Here is a 17433-nt window from a genome sequence, read left to right as displayed (position 1 = left end):
ACTACTTTGACTGCTTTAAAGCATCATAATATCCAAATATCTCTCCATGGTTTCCTGGCATAAACCCTTGTCGATGAATTAGCCCTAAAACCTATGGGCTCGATGCCCTTGTATGATTACCCCCCCTATCCTAATAAAGTGAATAAATGCCACTTCACATGCTTTGAACAAGTATCAGTAGGAGGATTGCAATTCAATTCAGGGTTGTGTCACTCTAGAAAGGGTCCTATGCAAAGACGATGCACATCAGTTATTGGCATGTTCAGTGCAAATTACTCATGAGTTTGGCAAGCTGGCTCAAAAGCTCTAATGGTGTGTTCGTACCAAACGTAAGTGACCCGAAAACAAAGTCGATGCAAAGGTCGCAAAAGTGAAAGATGTGAATATCCGGAGATTCATGACACTGAGTCATGAAAACCTAACAGCCCCCCCCCCCCCCCCCACTGACATCCTGACATTGTTGAATCAGAATTGAAGGAGTGGAATATTCCTTTTATAGCGGATTTGAAGACGACTGTCTGTACACAGAGAACTCTAGAGTCTATAATATAATATTCTTTCTGCTGTATTCATTTATAGATTTTGTTGTTTTGAGTGTTGATGAAATAGCTACTAAGTTACCATAGCCATGCATTGATAGATACAACGTCCATTAAATTAAATTTAAAACTTGTTTGTTTGCCTTCTTGCTTAACTCTTTTTTCTAAATCTGCATCAGTAATTGTCATTTTGGCCTCGCTGTTGTAGGTGTTTTGCAATTAATCACAGAAAATAATATAAATAATATATTAAACCAGTCAACATGTGGCTTTCTAAATACAATGAATACAATTCGATCAAAGCGGCTTGCAATCATCCCGTTATCAACCAAATTACCTGCGAACTGAAGGCCTGTTTGATTGACAAGCCCTCGGCGTAGCTCCGGCTCTTCGTCCTCCCGTGTTTGACCGAGGGCAGAAAGGACGCCACACGCGACATTGACCCACTATCGCCTGGAGAGGTACAAGTGGTATCACAAGACGGGACGGGCCGGGGCTAGCCTGTTAGCATGCAACACAACATCCCCTCTGCACATTCTGCTGTTGGGGCTCGTCTTTCCTTTTGATTGTTTTCTTTTATTTGAATTCATCTCGGGCCACATCGCACACGTTGTACATCTGAACAGGAGGCAACACAAGTGAGTTTCTCACCCTGAGCACGGAAAAGCGTCAAACCCCCCCCTCCCCTCCCCCCTCTCTCCTGCCCCTGTGGAATCGTAGGAGCTGCAGTCATGTAAGGAAGCACTATTTTCTTGCATTCTTTCACTGGATTTAGTTTTTCCCCCTCGTGCATTCAGCATGTTCTGTTGGCCAGCGAGGTGTGTCGCTTGGCTCTCAAACTTAAATAAGGAGGAGACAACACGTCTTTCTCTCAGTCATTGTGTGTGGTTTTTTTTGGGCCTGCATGCATGTATCCACACTTGTTTGGTTTGTCCTTGCTTTTCTTCTCTACGTCCGTATCTTCTTCCGTGCATGTGTGTGTATGTGTGTGTGTCACTGTCTAGGGTAGGTGGGGTAGTGTGTCGGTGACTGTGTGCGTATGTGAGGCTGGGAGTGTGCGTGTGCCAGGGGCAGCGTGGCATGGTGGTCCAGTGGTAGGCGGGTGGACAGCAGGTCGTCCTCAGCAGCATCACCTGGAGACAGAGGATGAACACGGCGTTTACTGCAGGGGCTTCGGCTTCTGCCGCTGTGGACACAACCAAGCTGCTTCCCCTACACTAGCAATGTGTCTAGTACTAAGACAAGAGATTGATAATAGCAAAGAAGCAAAAACTGCTTAGCCATTATTAACACATAAATAATATATTAAGTCTAATTAAGTCAAAGCGATAGATTTTGCTCTGATTCTTACTATTTTTTCTTTTTTTTTATGAAAGCTACATCCTTTTACACAACTAAAACCAAAAGACCAAGTAAGCTTTCTAAGTTTTATTTCATGTTTAAGTTTATACTGTAACCGTGACCAGAGGTGTTGCAATGCATTAGAACTATACATAGCATGCAATAAGTCTTAATAAGAAGGACAATAAATAGCTGTGCAGGAGCCTACCGCTGCTCTGGTTTCCAGTGATGTGGTGCCAGTAGACGGATCGGGGCAGGATGGCGGTGGGGGTGCAGGGGTAGGAGCAAGGCTCTGAACCCATGGACATCAACTGAGAGTCGCACAACACAACATCAAGCCAATCAAAAAAGAGCATCGTGGATTGGTCACTTCATTTCATCAACACACAAAGTTTAAGTATGAGGTACTCATACATAATCAGAATACCTATAGTACATGGGGATTCTGCACCCCCCCCCCCCCTTCCAGTTAACATTCATTTGGATGTAAAGCCACTATTCACTCCGTTTTGGTCTCCACCCCGCTTTAGCCGGGCTCTCACCCTGCTGTTTTTCTCCATCTCCAGCAGGACCTTCTTGTGCTGCTCTGCGATGGCCAGCGTAGAAGAGTGGACCCTCTGGTAGATCTGCTCTCCCTCTCTGGTCTGGAAGGTGTAGAGCCCTTCACCGCTGTCACACATCCTACACACAACAGCAAGTCCGTTGGAAGGCGTTGTGCGAAACAGCACAGCTTCGAATCGCCAGCATAAAGGAGGGTTATCCGGAAAACCTTAATAAGCTCCTACTCCCTCTACACATTCTACAAATGAATTAGTGTGGGATTCAGGAAGTGATTCAGTGTTCCCCTGACATAAATGGAGACATTTGAAGCTTGTTTCATATTGTTTCCAAAGCTACCTTTTGATACAAAAATGCAAAAGTTCCCTAAATTGATCAAATTTGGTTTTGGCATTCACACGGACTGGATACAAACTAATAAATTAGGGATGCAACTTTTTCAGTTACGATGTCGATGAATTAGGGAATTGGTCAATACTAAGTACTGATTCCACACCAGTACATATCAGTGTGACACTTTATGTCAACATTACAACAATAAAGTCCAATAAAGCATCTCCTGACCTGAGGTCAGTTGATTTATCTCATTTCCCCAGGTGGGTGACAATGACCCATAATCATATCCCGGTGCCATGTTAAATAAACGGTTTCTCAGACGACATGACACTTTGTTCATAATACTCTTAAACTGTTTCAAACTGTCTAAGTCTATTGGATTTTAGTTCATTAGCAGCAGTGTGCATGACACACAGCACACTGTCTTTGGGGCGACGCAGTACAACACAGCCACAGGCAGGGGGCTCTCTCGCTACACACACAAACACACACACACACACACACACACACACACTAGCACCTTTATCTGCATCCAGAACCAATTGTAAGTCATCAGCTTTTATCAAAGAGGAGGAGATAAGGAGGTCTCACCCAGCATTGATTCATTGTCTAATCTACTCAATCAATCTGTTCATGGCCAGAGAGAAGGAGGAGGGGGGGGGGGTATCCTTGGACTGACACCCACTGACAAAGAGCACACTTTGGTTTCTGTTATTTTTCTCTTATTGATGAATGTAGAGATTTTGTTGGTTTTGTAAACTGGTCCAGCGTTGACTGAAGCGTCAACGTGCTGCATTATCGTTTGTGGTTGAGTCATGAGTAACTTGTTGGTGGAAGACAACAGTGGGAACCAGATGGAGAGTCTCTTTTTTGATTTTGTCCTCGCTCGTATCGAAAAGTTGATCCAAACAAGACTTCTCAGAGCCCGACGCACCACAACAAGCAGACCAAATGCAGCCAAAGGGAAAGGAAAAGCCTTTGTTTCCATGATGTTTCCAGACTCTGATATTAACAATCTGAGCCTGTCACTAGCAAAAACAAGCCTTTGAAAGGACATACCTTTATGTCAGTCACACACAATAACAAGGGGAAATAGGATCCAGGTTTAAAGATACTCGTTTCCTTTAAAAACCATACCATAATAAAGTTCTGTACATGCATGTATCCGCGGAGAGTCAGCGATCTAATGCCCCTCCCTTCCTCCCTTCCTCCCCCCGCCATCCCATTCCCAGGTCTCACCTCCCGGCCTCGAAGGTGAAGCGGGTGGCGTCGCGTCCGTAGCGCCGCAGGGAGCAGAGCGGCCACGTGACCAGTTTGGTGCGAGGGTTGTGAATGTCCCACAGGTAGATGTTCTCGTGGGTGATCTGCATCATGCACTCCCCGTAGATGTCCAGGTTGGGACACGGTAGGAGGAACACGTTGAAGCGCTCTGAGGGGACCGAGGATCGTTTGAGATGCAGGAAAGTCTTTACTCTGCATCTTTGCTTTGGTGTGTGTGTGTGTGTGTGTGTGTGCACTACCTGTGTGTTCACACTGCACTCCTGCAGCCAGGAGGTCCGGCTCTCCCATGCTGATGTCGTTGAGCCGTGTGCCCAGACACTCGATTGACAGCGTCTTAAACCAGTCCTCTGCCTCCAGCTCTGTGGGGAGAGAGAGAGAGAGAGAGAGAGAGAGAGAGAGAGAGAGAGAGATATCACATCTACTAGAATCAAGTCTCCCAACAAAGAATCCAAGTGGTGAATTGACGACCTCGTCTCTGTGCAGATGTTTTGAGACTAATCATTTTATCAAAGGCTGCCCATGTGACGCATGTCTGTTTATGTACATCTGAAACAAACGGGACCAATCAGTGACTTTTGGAGTGGACGACGGGTGTATCTTTAAACTTTGGACCGAACCCTAGTTCTGTTCTTCCCTCACAGGCATGCGATTAATATCAATCTTCTCATCCACTCTAAATAAAGCAGCGTATTTACCACAATGTTGTGCCATCCCCTAAACTTTTTGAATAAAATTTAGATACTGTGAACTAACCTTTCATGGACCGACAGCTGTTGCTAAGGCGATGACTGCATCGACAGTGTGTGTGCGTGCTCAAACTCGTGTGTACGGGGGATGAGCGCTTTGCAGCTTGGCGTCTTGTTGAGGGGAAGTTCAAAGTTGTGGCATGACAACACAGAGCCCTGCGTGTGTGGGTGAGTGTGCGAGTTGTGCGTGTGCGTGCGTGCGTGTGTGTGTGTGAGAGTGTCCGTGCGTTACCTGATTCACAGGTGAAGGTGCGTGCGGTGTCGTCGGTAAACACAATGGCCACCGCCTGTCGCTTGGTATCTCGAGGCAACCGCGTGATGTTCTTGACGTTGCTAATCTCTGTCACCTAGGCAACGGGTAAAAGGTGAGATGGTTGACAACGTGCTTTTTGTGAATCGGGTGAACACAGAAAGTAGAATTCTGGTTGACCTTCTTCGTTGATGAGGTTAGGTCACCTGAATGGGACTCCAAAAATAACACTCGGCTTGTTAAATGTGTGCGAATAAAACACAGTGAGAAGCTTTCTTTTCATGTTCATTCCAAAGAATCATCAGATTCTCTGAAGTGTAATTAAATGAAAAAAGTATTGTGCTTATGCTGCGTTCCCACTTAAGCTGTTCTCACACACTGAATGATATAAAACGGGTGGAAAATACCGCGTGTGAAACCTTTCACACGTTCTATAATTGTGCTTACAAGGAAATGACATGGGGGGGAAAAAAGGATTAAAGAATTCGTTATGCAGCTTCACTTTAAGCCCTCGGGGCGTGTTGAAGGACATTAAGTGGCAAAGCGGGAGGTCAAGTGAAGGAGAAGTGATGATACTGATGATAATGAAGAAGACGAGTGAGTTCTCTGAGAGAAGAAGAAAAAGGGATTGCTGATTCTTCTGAGCTCAGGAGGTCTTTTATGTGAAGGTTAAATGTGTTCATCCCTGTCGGTGTAAGCGTGTGTGTCAGGCTTTGGTTTTCTCCTGCAGAACAGAAGCTACCTGTCACACGCACACACACCTACCTTAGGAAAGGCTCTGATGTAGGCAGACTTCTCATCGGGGTATTTCTCCAGACGACGGGGGCCTTTGCTCGAGGACTTCTTGAACACCAGCCAGCAACGTCGATAGATCTGCAATGTAGATACACGTGTTTTATTAAAAGTCATTCAATACTCCTCTGGATTCAATAAACCCGATCAAACTCCCAAACAAGTGTAACGAATGTACACTGATATGGGGGCATGATGCAATGTGTGATCATAATAAATCAGTAGTTGAAAGTAGTGAAAAAGACTTGAGAGCATAAGGTTTACAATGTATACATAAGGGAATACATAACAAGAGAAGAAGAGTTATTCTCTCACTGACTTCCTGACTTATTTTGGCCACAAGGGGGAGTCGCCCCCTGCTGGTCAGAATACAGGTTTAGGATCCCGCTTGCTCCGTACTTTATCATTCTGGTGTGGGCTTGTTTTTATTTAAAAAACCAATTCCAACAGACCCGGGTGGAGCCAGACACAAGATGCAGCGAAGGTGCCCTTTGCAAATACAGATAGTGCAGACAGCAGGAAGCGAGGAGGACGCAGCTTGGGTCCCACAGTCGACATCAGAGCACCAGCAACGAAGTGCTCCCAGCGGAAAATTCCCATCTGCACTGAATGCAATATTAAATTCCACTTGTGCCTTCCATTGGGTCAAGGATATCATTCATGTAAAAGAGGTATTTTTTATTATGTTTTATTCCCAGTGTGTATAATGGCAGCGCCAGTATTAAGCTATTTATTACGCTTAATAATCCGTGGCTTACACATCGCAACAGCCGGCAGAGCGGCGAAGACGAGGTTTATTAGCGGATGTTTCCCTAGAAGATGCTGAATCCGACATTAATGTGGCAATTTTTCGGGATGTAAAGATAGAGCCGAGTAATGTCTATCTGATCCCTCTGTGTGCGTTGCATTCACAGCCTCTTAATAATTTATTCATATGAAAAAGGCCTGAAAAGATGCAAATTCTCAGTGCCTTCAGTAGCAAGGAGGCGTCGGGGTGTCGTTAGTAAATACGATGGGACACCAACTGATTATTGTTTGCGTTTGTTGACTCATTTTTCCCATTTCCATGCATCCATACCCCTAACGCCATGTCTGGGGTTATATCTATTCCTTACGCTATAATGTGAGTGTAACCCATCTGCGAACCCACCATGTGAAGAACTCCAAGCTGTTTGTCATCAGTTTCATCTTTGACGATATGGAGAGCAATTAGCATTCCCTGCCTCCCTCCCCCTGTCTCCCCTCTTTAACTTCACCGAAAAGCTGCTCGCGTTTCGTCTGCAGAGACCCGAGGACTTCAAACACAGGCTGGGCAAAGTGATACATGGGGAGGAGAGATGATGTGCAGGATGGGCTGGAAAAGACATGGTGGATGCAAGAAAACAGTTTTCTGTTCTGTGATTCTGACTTTGAACTCAACGTCTTATTCAATGGTGAAAAAGGTGATTGAAAAGGTTTGTTTGTGTTGAAGAGGCAGGTTTCAAATAGGACTAAATGTTTTTTCACTTTTACACACATTTTAGCTCGACTGTCATCCGGGAAAAGTTACCCTAAAAATGTAAAGGACAATGTAGTGTAGTTGTATCGCGACATTTGTAAGAGACAGGGTTGAATATAAGATTCAAAATGCTATTTGAGAAGGGGTCAAGTGTACGTGATGATCATGGAGATGTGGCCCAGGAAGCGTAGAGAATAACACCTGCAGTAAATAGAGAAAACACAGCACAGAAACCCTGTCTTCAAAGTTCCATCTCCACATTGTGAGTAGTTTGAGTGTGATCTTGACCAAATATTCACTTTATCCATTGTTCAACTCCTCCGGAAAATACATGTCATTATCTTTAAGCATACTGTATATCATAATGAATAGGAGGCATTGGTAATAAAAGGACACCTTTAGCTCCTCATGGCCCAGAATTTTCCCCAACAAAAGTGACAAAAGAACTAACAAGATTGTGTCGTTATAAAATCCACTGAAATACATGATCGACCTCTAGTTAACAGGAAATCTGTCCCTGAATGTGTTGATACTTCCATTTATTTCATTTCTGCCACACAACACTAAACCCTGAAGCAAAAGCTGGAGATGTAACATGAATGTAGGCTTTGAATTATGTTGATTAAGAAAGTGCTACGTGTTACTAGGCAAGAGAGAGAGGGGGGAGGGCGGGGGGGGGGGGGGGGCATCATAGCAGCTGTGGTAAATAGACTTACAATTAAAAAGCCCATTACATTTTTTCAAAGAAAGGCAGTGGGGAGGGAGGAGGAGACAGAGAACAGAGCCGAGGAAATAAAGCAGCAACGAAGGAAAGAGGAACAAATGAATGTACCAGTACAAGACTGGAGAGGACACACAGGGTCCAAAGCAAAAAGATGGTAGAAAGACAGTAAAAATGAACATTCTGTCAATCCAGCATCCTCTTCATGATCTTTTCTGGAGAATAAAACAGTAAAATGTTCAACGCAAAAATAGAAATGTTTAATTTCTTTACAAAGGCAAAATGCGTAGCTGCTTGATGAAGAAGATATAATTGGATCATGTGTGTATGGAAAGCAGTTTGAATTATCACCTTATCACCTTCCTCAGGCAGTGAATTGTGACACTGGTGGTGTTTTTTTATAATTGCGTGAAACTTGTCACTTTGCTCGCTTTGTGAGAGAATTTATTGGTGTTGTGCAGAGACGGGGACGTGGACATGACTCGACACAGGACGTGACCTCGCCCCTCTGAGGGATTATGAGCTGTTGTTAGTTGTAAAGGTCAGAGCTACGTGAACTGTTATTCATAAGTAGGTTACGGTTATTTTGGATTTGACTTGACGGAGTTGACTATGTACAATGGCTTGTGAGCCAATATTACTGTTGGGTCGGAAAACTTGCCCCAACTTGAACCCCAAAAAGACCCTGTGAGCCGTAAAAGGTCAACGTTAGTATGTAACTGCAGTTGTGTGAGTTCTAATTATGCTCTTATATGCATACATTAAACTGAAACTACCCAGTTAAAGGTCACATAAGTACTTGCTTCTGAGCTGGCCACAGATGACATTTACCATCACACCAAATGACTCCACATTAAAATAATTCCATCCATTCGGACAAAACCACCAATGTTGAAAGTCTAAAGTCTACATCATTTTCATGCCGTCAGGATGTCAGCAAGCTTGACCATGACAAGTCTTTAACACAAATCTTAAACAAAAGAGCTACGAGACCTTTTAGCATTTGCTAAAAGGGTCTGGACATCCTAATATATATACCAGAACTTTAGTTAGCTGTACGAGCCACTTCATTAAGTAACAACTAATGCAGATAGAAAGTGTTCATAGTGAGGTGTAGGTACTGGTGATGGTGGCACATGGAGCAGTGTGACGTGCTCGGAGCCGCAGGGTTGGCGGTTTGAGTCCCAGCCGCCCCATGTGCCATGTTGAAGTCTCCCCGAGCAAGCCACCTGACCCCTAATTGCTCCCCAGGCAGAAAAGTAATGCATGGGTTATAATGCAATGTAGGTCGCTTTGGATAAAAGTGTCAGCTAAATGACCTGTAATGGACATGGACATGGGGAGTCAAAGCGAACAGAGCCTCAGTCAAACCAGCTGTTTGTGCACTGGGACACAGTGTTCCCATAATCTGTTTTCATTTTTAAAGTGGAACAAACAGTCACAGCGATGGAGAGAGGGATTGGGAACAAGGGAGGCCGGGTAATTTACTTCTGACCAGCTGCTGTTTCCCATGAGAGCATTACGTCATCTCCCTGCCCCCCTGGCCCCCTGCCCCCCCTGCCTCCACAGCAACCACCCACCTCCACATGCTGCCACGGCAACCGAGCCGCCCCGCTGCTACAGCATCCCAATCCTGCCGAGCGCGCATTTCTTCATCAGGCCATTGGACATAGACAAAGGGAAGTGGTGTGTTTGTGATGTGAGCTTGAAGATGCAATCTGTGAGATCTGGATATGTATGTATATATATATATATATATATATATATATATATATATATAGTATTTAGTATACGTCTATGGTGGAGAAACCGAGTGTGTGACATGCCACTAATGATACATTATAAGTCAAAAGGCACACAAATGTTGAGTTTGTTGAGTTTTTAAAGTTGGCGCCAAACAAGCATTCTATGCCACTCGAGAGGAAGACAACGTATTTATTTGCTTGCATCCATGGAGGCCAACAGTCTTTTGGTCTAACGAGGAACTATGTTAGCAGTGGACTTTCAGTTGAATATTTCTGTCCTGCGAAAAATGAAATGAAAATGCGTCAGTAAGATGCGTCGCACAGCCGTGTAAACAGAACAGCTTCAGCTCAGACGAAGGTCTGGCTCCACGCGCTCATGTAGATGAAGACTGCAGACATGAATCCACGCACCGGCCCGACGTAAACACAATAGGCGGAACTGGCACATGAGCTCAATGATCAGGCTGTCGATACAGTTATAAGCACATCCTCCTGTTACATACGCAAAATTATTCAACCCCCAATTGCATTTCTAGCACATTTTTCAATAAAAATTGTGCAAATTTTAGCTGTTTGCAATAAACAAAGTTGACAAAAATAGTTGAAATAGTTCAATAAAACTAACATTACCAGGTTTTTATTTGAATCCAACAAAAAATGCCACTTCTAATGACTACTGCAGTCTGAGAAAAATGCAACCTCTTGATGACAAGCATCTCCAGTTATCAGATAAGCCTTTGAAATGATTCAACCCCCAGGCTCAAGCACACCTGGTGCAACTAATCAACGGCTTCATTGGTTCAGGTGTGCTTTACATAGAACATATGAATACCCGTACTGGTTTGCTGAGTGACTTTAGATTGCATGTTAGAAATATGGCTAAGTCAACAGAATTGTCCAAAAGGAGGAATGGGCTAAGACTCCTGAGGGACGCTGTCAGAAGCTGGTCTCTGGCTCTGCATCACGTTTGCAGCAGGTCGTGACAGCAAAGGGGTGCTCGGCTAAGTACCAGTGGCCATGCTTGTCTTGGAGAGGCTAAATCATTTTGAGACTACAGTAGTAATTATAAGTATCATTTTGTGTCAAATTTGGATATAAACTCAAAGGTTTTATTGAACTACTCGACCACCACAAGATGTCTTCAAAGGCCCGAATGACTAAGAAGGTCTTTCGTCCCAGCAGTCCAGTTTCTTTCAGGAACACCTTTTAGAAGTTTTTTATATTACCGATGTCAGTCATGTTTTATATGGTTATTTGTCCTTTTGTAACTTGTTTTCGTCTGCCTAAGGAGCAGCTGACCATCCATTTCCATCCATTTGGACAAAACCACCAATGTTGAAAGAAAGTGAATTATTTTCATTGTTTTCATTAATGCAGGCTGGCAGGATGTCAGCAAGCTTGACCATGAGAAGTCTTTAACACAAATCTTAAACAAAAGATCTATGGATATCATAATATACATATATACCAGAACTTTAGTTCAGCTATAATTCTACAGTGTCCCACCAAAAACTACAGTCCAAAAAGACAGGCATAGCGTAACATTTTCAGAATTTCAGAAAGATCTGGCACCAAGGTATCAGTTCCTGGGACAACCCTACAGCCGACTGAATGCATCACTACAATAGTGTATCATTGCTCACTGCGTTCTTCTGCTGTAACACTGTAGCAACCTCCGGTGCTAACGACTGCCGAGAGTCGATTCCCAGGGCCCATACATTAGCCTTCTGGTAACGCGTCTAAAACGCGACAAAAGCACCTGCCTCGTCATCAGCAAAGGTGCCTGCCGATCACGCAGGACATCAGGGTTCAATTCCCGAAACCTTTTACTATCTGATTAGACCCATCTTTCCCTTAGCGGGACAATCGTCTTTGGGCACGGCGGATCGATGAGCTGTCGCGGTGCCTCTTCCCGCTCGACACGGACATCATTAAAGATTGATCTGATCTTACCTTCGTTGCTTCGGGTCCTCACGCCCGCGTTTAACTCCTCTCAGCAACACTGGCTCTGTAACAGTCTTGCTGCTATATTTGGCGACGACTTTGGCCCAGCTCCTTTCACAGAGAGCAAGGTCAGTGCTAACGGGCACAGAGATAATGATTTGGAGTAATCACCTGGGTGCTACGCTTATCACTGCGGAGGTGGAAAAAAAACGCAGTCAGTCGGTCTCAATAGGTCCCATAACCGCTCCATCGTATGACGGGCTGCACACCACCGAGCGGCCGCTAATGTATTGTTGGCATTGTGGACTGGGCCGACTGGCGCTCAGTGCTGGAACGGGTCGTCCCTCAATCAGAGGGAGTCTGTCGATGTGTTCTTGGGCAAGACATGTGAAAGGATGAGTGAGAGGTAGAGTTAAAGCGATTTGAATGGTTGGAAGAATGGAAAAGAGCTATTCAAGTGCAATTAATTCACCACTGACAGAATAATCATTGGCCTGCACAGGAGAGTGAGGATATCCCGGCATTCAGGGCTGTGACTCAAACATTTTAAACATGCATTTTGAAAGTTTTTACACAGCAACTTTCTACGTGGACCTAGCCTTGGAGAGATCTTTATACTTAATAATAATAATAATCCAAAACGTTTTTTGATTAAACTAAAATTTAATCAAAAAAGGTTTCTGCTAATTTATTTGTTTTTTACCTTGTTTTGTGTATTATGTATGTTTGATGAGTGGCGCAAAACCAGAAAATACAAACATCTTAGGGTCAAGAAGGAGGGTCATTTGCATGGAGACGCCGTCAAAAAAGTAAAGACCTAAACCTACAGAGTTGTCGCCTGGTTCTTTTTCCACAACTGGCCCAACAAAAAAAGTATTGCACACAGTTTTGCAACATCCAACTTCATTAGAAAAGACATCCGTGAGACAAGTTACATGGCGGTATCTAACAAATATTTAAAGTTTAATAGGTTCATTCATTAATATGTTAATGTTTCTGTAGATTTGAGCAATAAATAAACATACCTAATGTGATGAAATGAATACCAAACCTCCCTATAATGCTCTTTATAGGGACAGTCTTTTTGTAGGAACTAATCTGCAGACTCATCTTTGGATATTTCTTGAAAAAACTTACTTCAAAAACATTAAACTCTGAGGATGATTCTGTATTGTTGCAGTGCACCATATTAAAGACCACAACTATATCTGTCGAGACGGAGCGACCCGATTTGGCCTGAGAGAAAGGGAGCACCAGATGAGAAGAAGCAGGAGGAGGATATTATGTGGAGGAGCATGCAGGTCAAGGTGCCTGCAGCCAGAAAGGAGAGGCGAAGCTGAATGCCAGATCAGGTGCAGGCTAACCTTTTAGTCTCAGAGGCTGCTTATATAATGATCCCTTCAAGGCACATGAAACACATTTACAGGTCTAAGCAGAGAGTGGATGTGGCAGGCTGAACTGTAAAAGGATCATCGTATACTTTATCCAGACACATCCAGCCCACGGCTAAGAGGAGGCCCGCAAGACAAAGGCTGTGACGCAAATGACATTGTTTATTTTAGCCCAGTTCCACACTGGCAACTTGGATTCCTCAGGGGACAATCGCAGAGCTAATTCTGATTTTTTCATGATTAGCCTCAGGCTAAATGTTCACTTATCACCAGCCTAACAATTTACCTAGCCCAACACTGACAACTCACATAGCCTGAGGCTAACCGCTAATTCAGCCTGGGATTATGAGTTGTGTGAACGAATTGATAGGCGGGGTTGGATAATCGAGTAGGTAGGACGTTAAACATTCTGGTGCATTCGTCACCACTCATCAGCACTCATCATGCGCCGGTAGTTATCAAGGCAAGAATGAGACCAGTGGCAGAGAGATGCGACTAAACAAACAAACGTGCTAATTCGGTTTGACCTTCCCAAAGGAACTGGCACAAATTAGTGGGCACATTAAAGCAGCCATTACATCAAACCCACTTTGTCTGTGCTTTAGCACAGAGCTTCATGGCAACACTTAGTACAGTGTGCGTGTTGGTGAAACTAATCTTATTGTCTTGTAGATGAAGATAAACAGAGATCCGAGAAGGCGCCTGAAGTGTTCTAAGCTGGGTGTTGACTGAGCTCGTCGACTCTAAGTGGACTCGGGCCTCGGGCGATGTCACATTTCATTCCAACCGTGAGACTCTTTAAGGACTCCGGGGTGTTGAGTCCTCGACTAATCTAAGTGAATGATTTACACCAGGGGTCCCGACCAAAGACAGATTTGTTTCCAAACTTGTCTTTGAAACTTTTATTTCTGAAAAATATTTTATTTTAAAGAACTTGTCCCCTTTCAATGAATTTGTCCCCCTTGACTAAATTCCCAAAAGTCACACAAGGGTTCAGATGGTGAACATCTCACACATGCTTTTAGACTCGGCGCCTATGAACCATCTGGGTGCGGTGCATTGGATGCATGCATCGGGGGTTCAGAAACCCCTGTCCCACGCCTGGAGGCTGATCAATATCAATCTCATCCGTACCAACGTTCATCCCGCTCAGAGGGATGAACGCATTACACAATCAACGGACCATCGGTTTCAAGCACCGGAGCTCGGTGGGTACATCGGTACTCGCGGGGTTAGGGGTGAGTCGGTGTGTGCTCGGGTTCTGCCCGGCTGAGAGCTTGGTCGTGGGGCGGCGTTGTTGTTTTCCCCGCTGTGATAAATGAAGCACGCCCTCGGTGGGGTATCTACCGAGCCTTGAGGAAGACCTCAGCTGTGCATGTCCGACGAGGCGACCGACTCGGGTAACTCCCTCATTACTTCTCCTGGCGCTCATGCCCTCGTCTCAACCCCTGAGTCCCGCCTGGGTTTTCCTACAACACAGACTGAAAACTGCTCTCCCTCCAGGGTCTTCAGACAAATCTGAGGCTTATTAAAACTTTGTTGAGGCAAAAAATGAGAGCTAGCAAAACCAGACAGCTTTTCCACTATTGAGCTGCACCTTATTTAAACAAAAGATGACTAATGACTAATCATAATTATACATATAAAAAATATGTATTATTGTTCAATTGACATGTGAGTTTTTGGCAAACTTTTAAGAGGCTTAATATTGCAGTAATCCGACAAAAAAGTAGAAGACGTACAGATGGTGAACCAGAAATAGCATTTCTTTCAAAGGGGTAAATGGACTTGAGCATCTTTCTAGTGATATTGACCCATTAACCCCCGTTCATGCGGCGGGCGAACATGCACGATGCCATCAGGACTCATTAGCCTGTCACAACCAGCCTTACACCAAAGCTGCAGCCTGCGGAGGGGGGGCGGAGGACAGGATTGACGTCTTTTGGAGGGGAGAGGGATTGGAAGGACCGGTTCTACCGCTGAGCCTCAGACTGCCATTGGTCAAATGTTCTTTCGTGTCTTTCATGTTTTGCCGACATTTCACGCTGTCCAGAGGTAAAGAATGAAAAATAAATAGGAATACATTTTCGCATCATGTTTTCAATTCAACCATTTATTTCCGTCATTGACCATGGAAGAAATAACCACTGTATCTGCTCTGAACGTGTTGTGGAATTCCCACGTATGCCGGGAAACTAACTTTCCAGTTTCATCACATCATCCGGAGGTATCTGTAAATTTCATGGAGCTTTATTCAGTGTATTGAGCCAGCCGCACATCGGCTGGTTTATTACGGCTGTATGAACCCATAGACAAACAGATTTCGCTGGGATTTAATTGCAATAAACGGACAAAGGGGATGCGAAATTCATGTTTTGTTCATTCTGCTCCATCGACAATCTCTAATAATTACAAGCTAACATTAGCCGTTTTTCCCACTTGATTTGTGAGTACTGATGGTCTATATCAAATTACTTCAGCATTGCAATTAGCATATAAAAAAAAAACCCAGAAACATAATAACTGGAAAACTAGAATTTTCTTATCCAAAGACTGACAGCTGCATTCCACTGATTCCAAACTGGCCCCACTTCATATCCACACATCACAATGTGTGGGCAGACTGCTGACGAAACCGGCACAGGGGGAAAGTGGATTAAGAGAGCAATCGAAAAAGGGATGAAAAAAAGATAGAAAGACGACACAGAGGGAATGCGGAGGAAGGATATAGATAATGAGGTGGAAAGGGAAGAATGAGATGTGAAGAATCAGCGCTCCGGGCGGAAAAAAAAACGCGGAGGGAGGAAAAGAAGACTCAGAGCAATTATATGACAGAGGCAGAGTAAGAAAGAGGGGGAGGGGGGACAAGAAAGGGACAAAAAAAAATGAAAATACCTAGATCAAATTTTGTTAAAAGTGAAAAAAAGATTCCCAACAAGAGAAACCCTAAAAGTCCAACTTGCTTTGGTCCAGTTAATTCCACTCCAAGCTCAAGTGTACAGCCAATAAAGTGAGTTAATACCATGTGTTTTTAACTCACAATCCACCTCATCTTCCTGCTCATATGTTGCCCGTATTTGCAACAAATTCTCAAACTCCTGAAACTCATCCAGAAGCGACGAGAGCAAACGAGCAGCCAGATAAAGGAACACAAGCAGGACGGATCCATGAGGGAAACCATCATTACCGGCGTTCAAGCCCGGCTATCAGAGGACACGCAGCGGGAGACCCAGGGGGACGCAGCAGGAGACCCAGGGGGACGCAGCAGGAGACCCAGGGGGACGCGTTGTGGCGCTGTGTCCCAGAGCTCATCACCGGATCAGGTGATTGTCCTGATCAACGGATCAGGACAATGGAGATATCATTTCTCCTCTCCTTTCCTTCGGGTTCACACTTTCCAAACATAGGGTTAGATACAGTACCCCCCCCCCTCCCCCAAATAGTTGTGTCAACTCAATCAAAGCTCTGGCCATTTAAAGGGTCGGGAGTCCAGTCCCCTAGCCGCTCTTTAGTGCATGTCACAGAGTGATGGAGCGACTCCAAAGCCCACCCCCCCCCCCCCCCCCCCCCCTCCCCCGTCCCCTTCAGTGGTGGTTTGATCGCTGTTGTCATACTTCAAGGTTTTGGATAAATTAACATGTTGACCTCGGCGCCACATGAAAAGACAGCGGATTGAGTCATCCTCAGGGGAAAATGAATCTCTGCAGCGGATATCATGCCACCATCTACAGCCCGATCTGTGAATTTCTGTGAATTATGACTTTCAAACCAGTAATTCATTTTTTTAGTGGAGGAAATGGGCTCCACAAAAATAAAACTTCAAAAGTTGGGATTTGCACTGAAAGATGTCATAAACACAAATGATGCTTCATGTTGTAAAAATAGAGAACTGAAGCTCAATCTATGGAGCCCGGTCCTCCCTGCTGAAGGTAAACGCCGGCATGAGGAGGAGGTGAAGAACATCATGCGCGTAGCGACAACACACGGTATTCTGTCTTTCTACTCTTCTACATTTCAAGGACAAACACAATAATCCCCGTTGGTCAAGAGCTAAGCAGTAAATGTGTTATTTTCCCTCGGGACACATTTCTGCCTAAACACGAGCCAGTAACTGAGCTTAACTTGCGGACAAGAAACTTTTATTTTGGTAATACCCAAAGCACCGCGTTGATGCTGGAGCTGGAACGCCATCAGTCCCACGGAGAGAGCCGAGCGGCTTGTGCGAGCTGCGATAGCGGAGGGAGAGGCCTTTTTGAACTGAGCCGCCGAACAGAACCTGGCTCCAATTGAT

The 17433-nt window shown here is 44.6% G+C and overlaps 1 protein-coding gene across 2 annotated transcripts in view; it reads right to left on the bottom strand.

The window, feature by feature from the left end:
* Positions 1 to 1220: 1220 nt before the first annotated feature.
* Positions 1221 to 17433, bottom strand: part of dok4 (docking protein 4) — a 37137-nt gene continuing 20924 nt past the window's right edge. For both annotated transcript variants that reach the window (XM_037450467.2, XM_037450475.2), the window contains exons 3-9: positions 5817 to 5924; positions 5034 to 5148; positions 4295 to 4414; positions 4014 to 4203; positions 2423 to 2561; positions 2089 to 2191; positions 1221 to 1672 (exon numbers count right to left, since the gene is read on the bottom strand). In XM_037450467.2, the coding sequence (XP_037306364.1) occupies positions 1533 to 1672; positions 2089 to 2191; positions 2423 to 2561; positions 4014 to 4203; positions 4295 to 4414; positions 5034 to 5148; positions 5817 to 5924 (915 nt within the window). In that variant the 3' untranslated portion in view covers positions 1221 to 1532. The remainder of the gene's footprint in view (positions 1673 to 2088; positions 2192 to 2422; positions 2562 to 4013; positions 4204 to 4294; positions 4415 to 5033; positions 5149 to 5816; positions 5925 to 17433) is intronic.

The sequence above is a fragment of the Pungitius pungitius genome, chromosome 4, assembly GCF_949316345.1.
Source record: "Pungitius pungitius chromosome 4, fPunPun2.1, whole genome shotgun sequence".
Lineage (NCBI taxonomy): Eukaryota > Metazoa > Chordata > Actinopteri > Perciformes > Gasterosteidae > Pungitius > Pungitius pungitius.
This window is presented reverse-complemented; position numbering and strand designations above follow the sequence as displayed.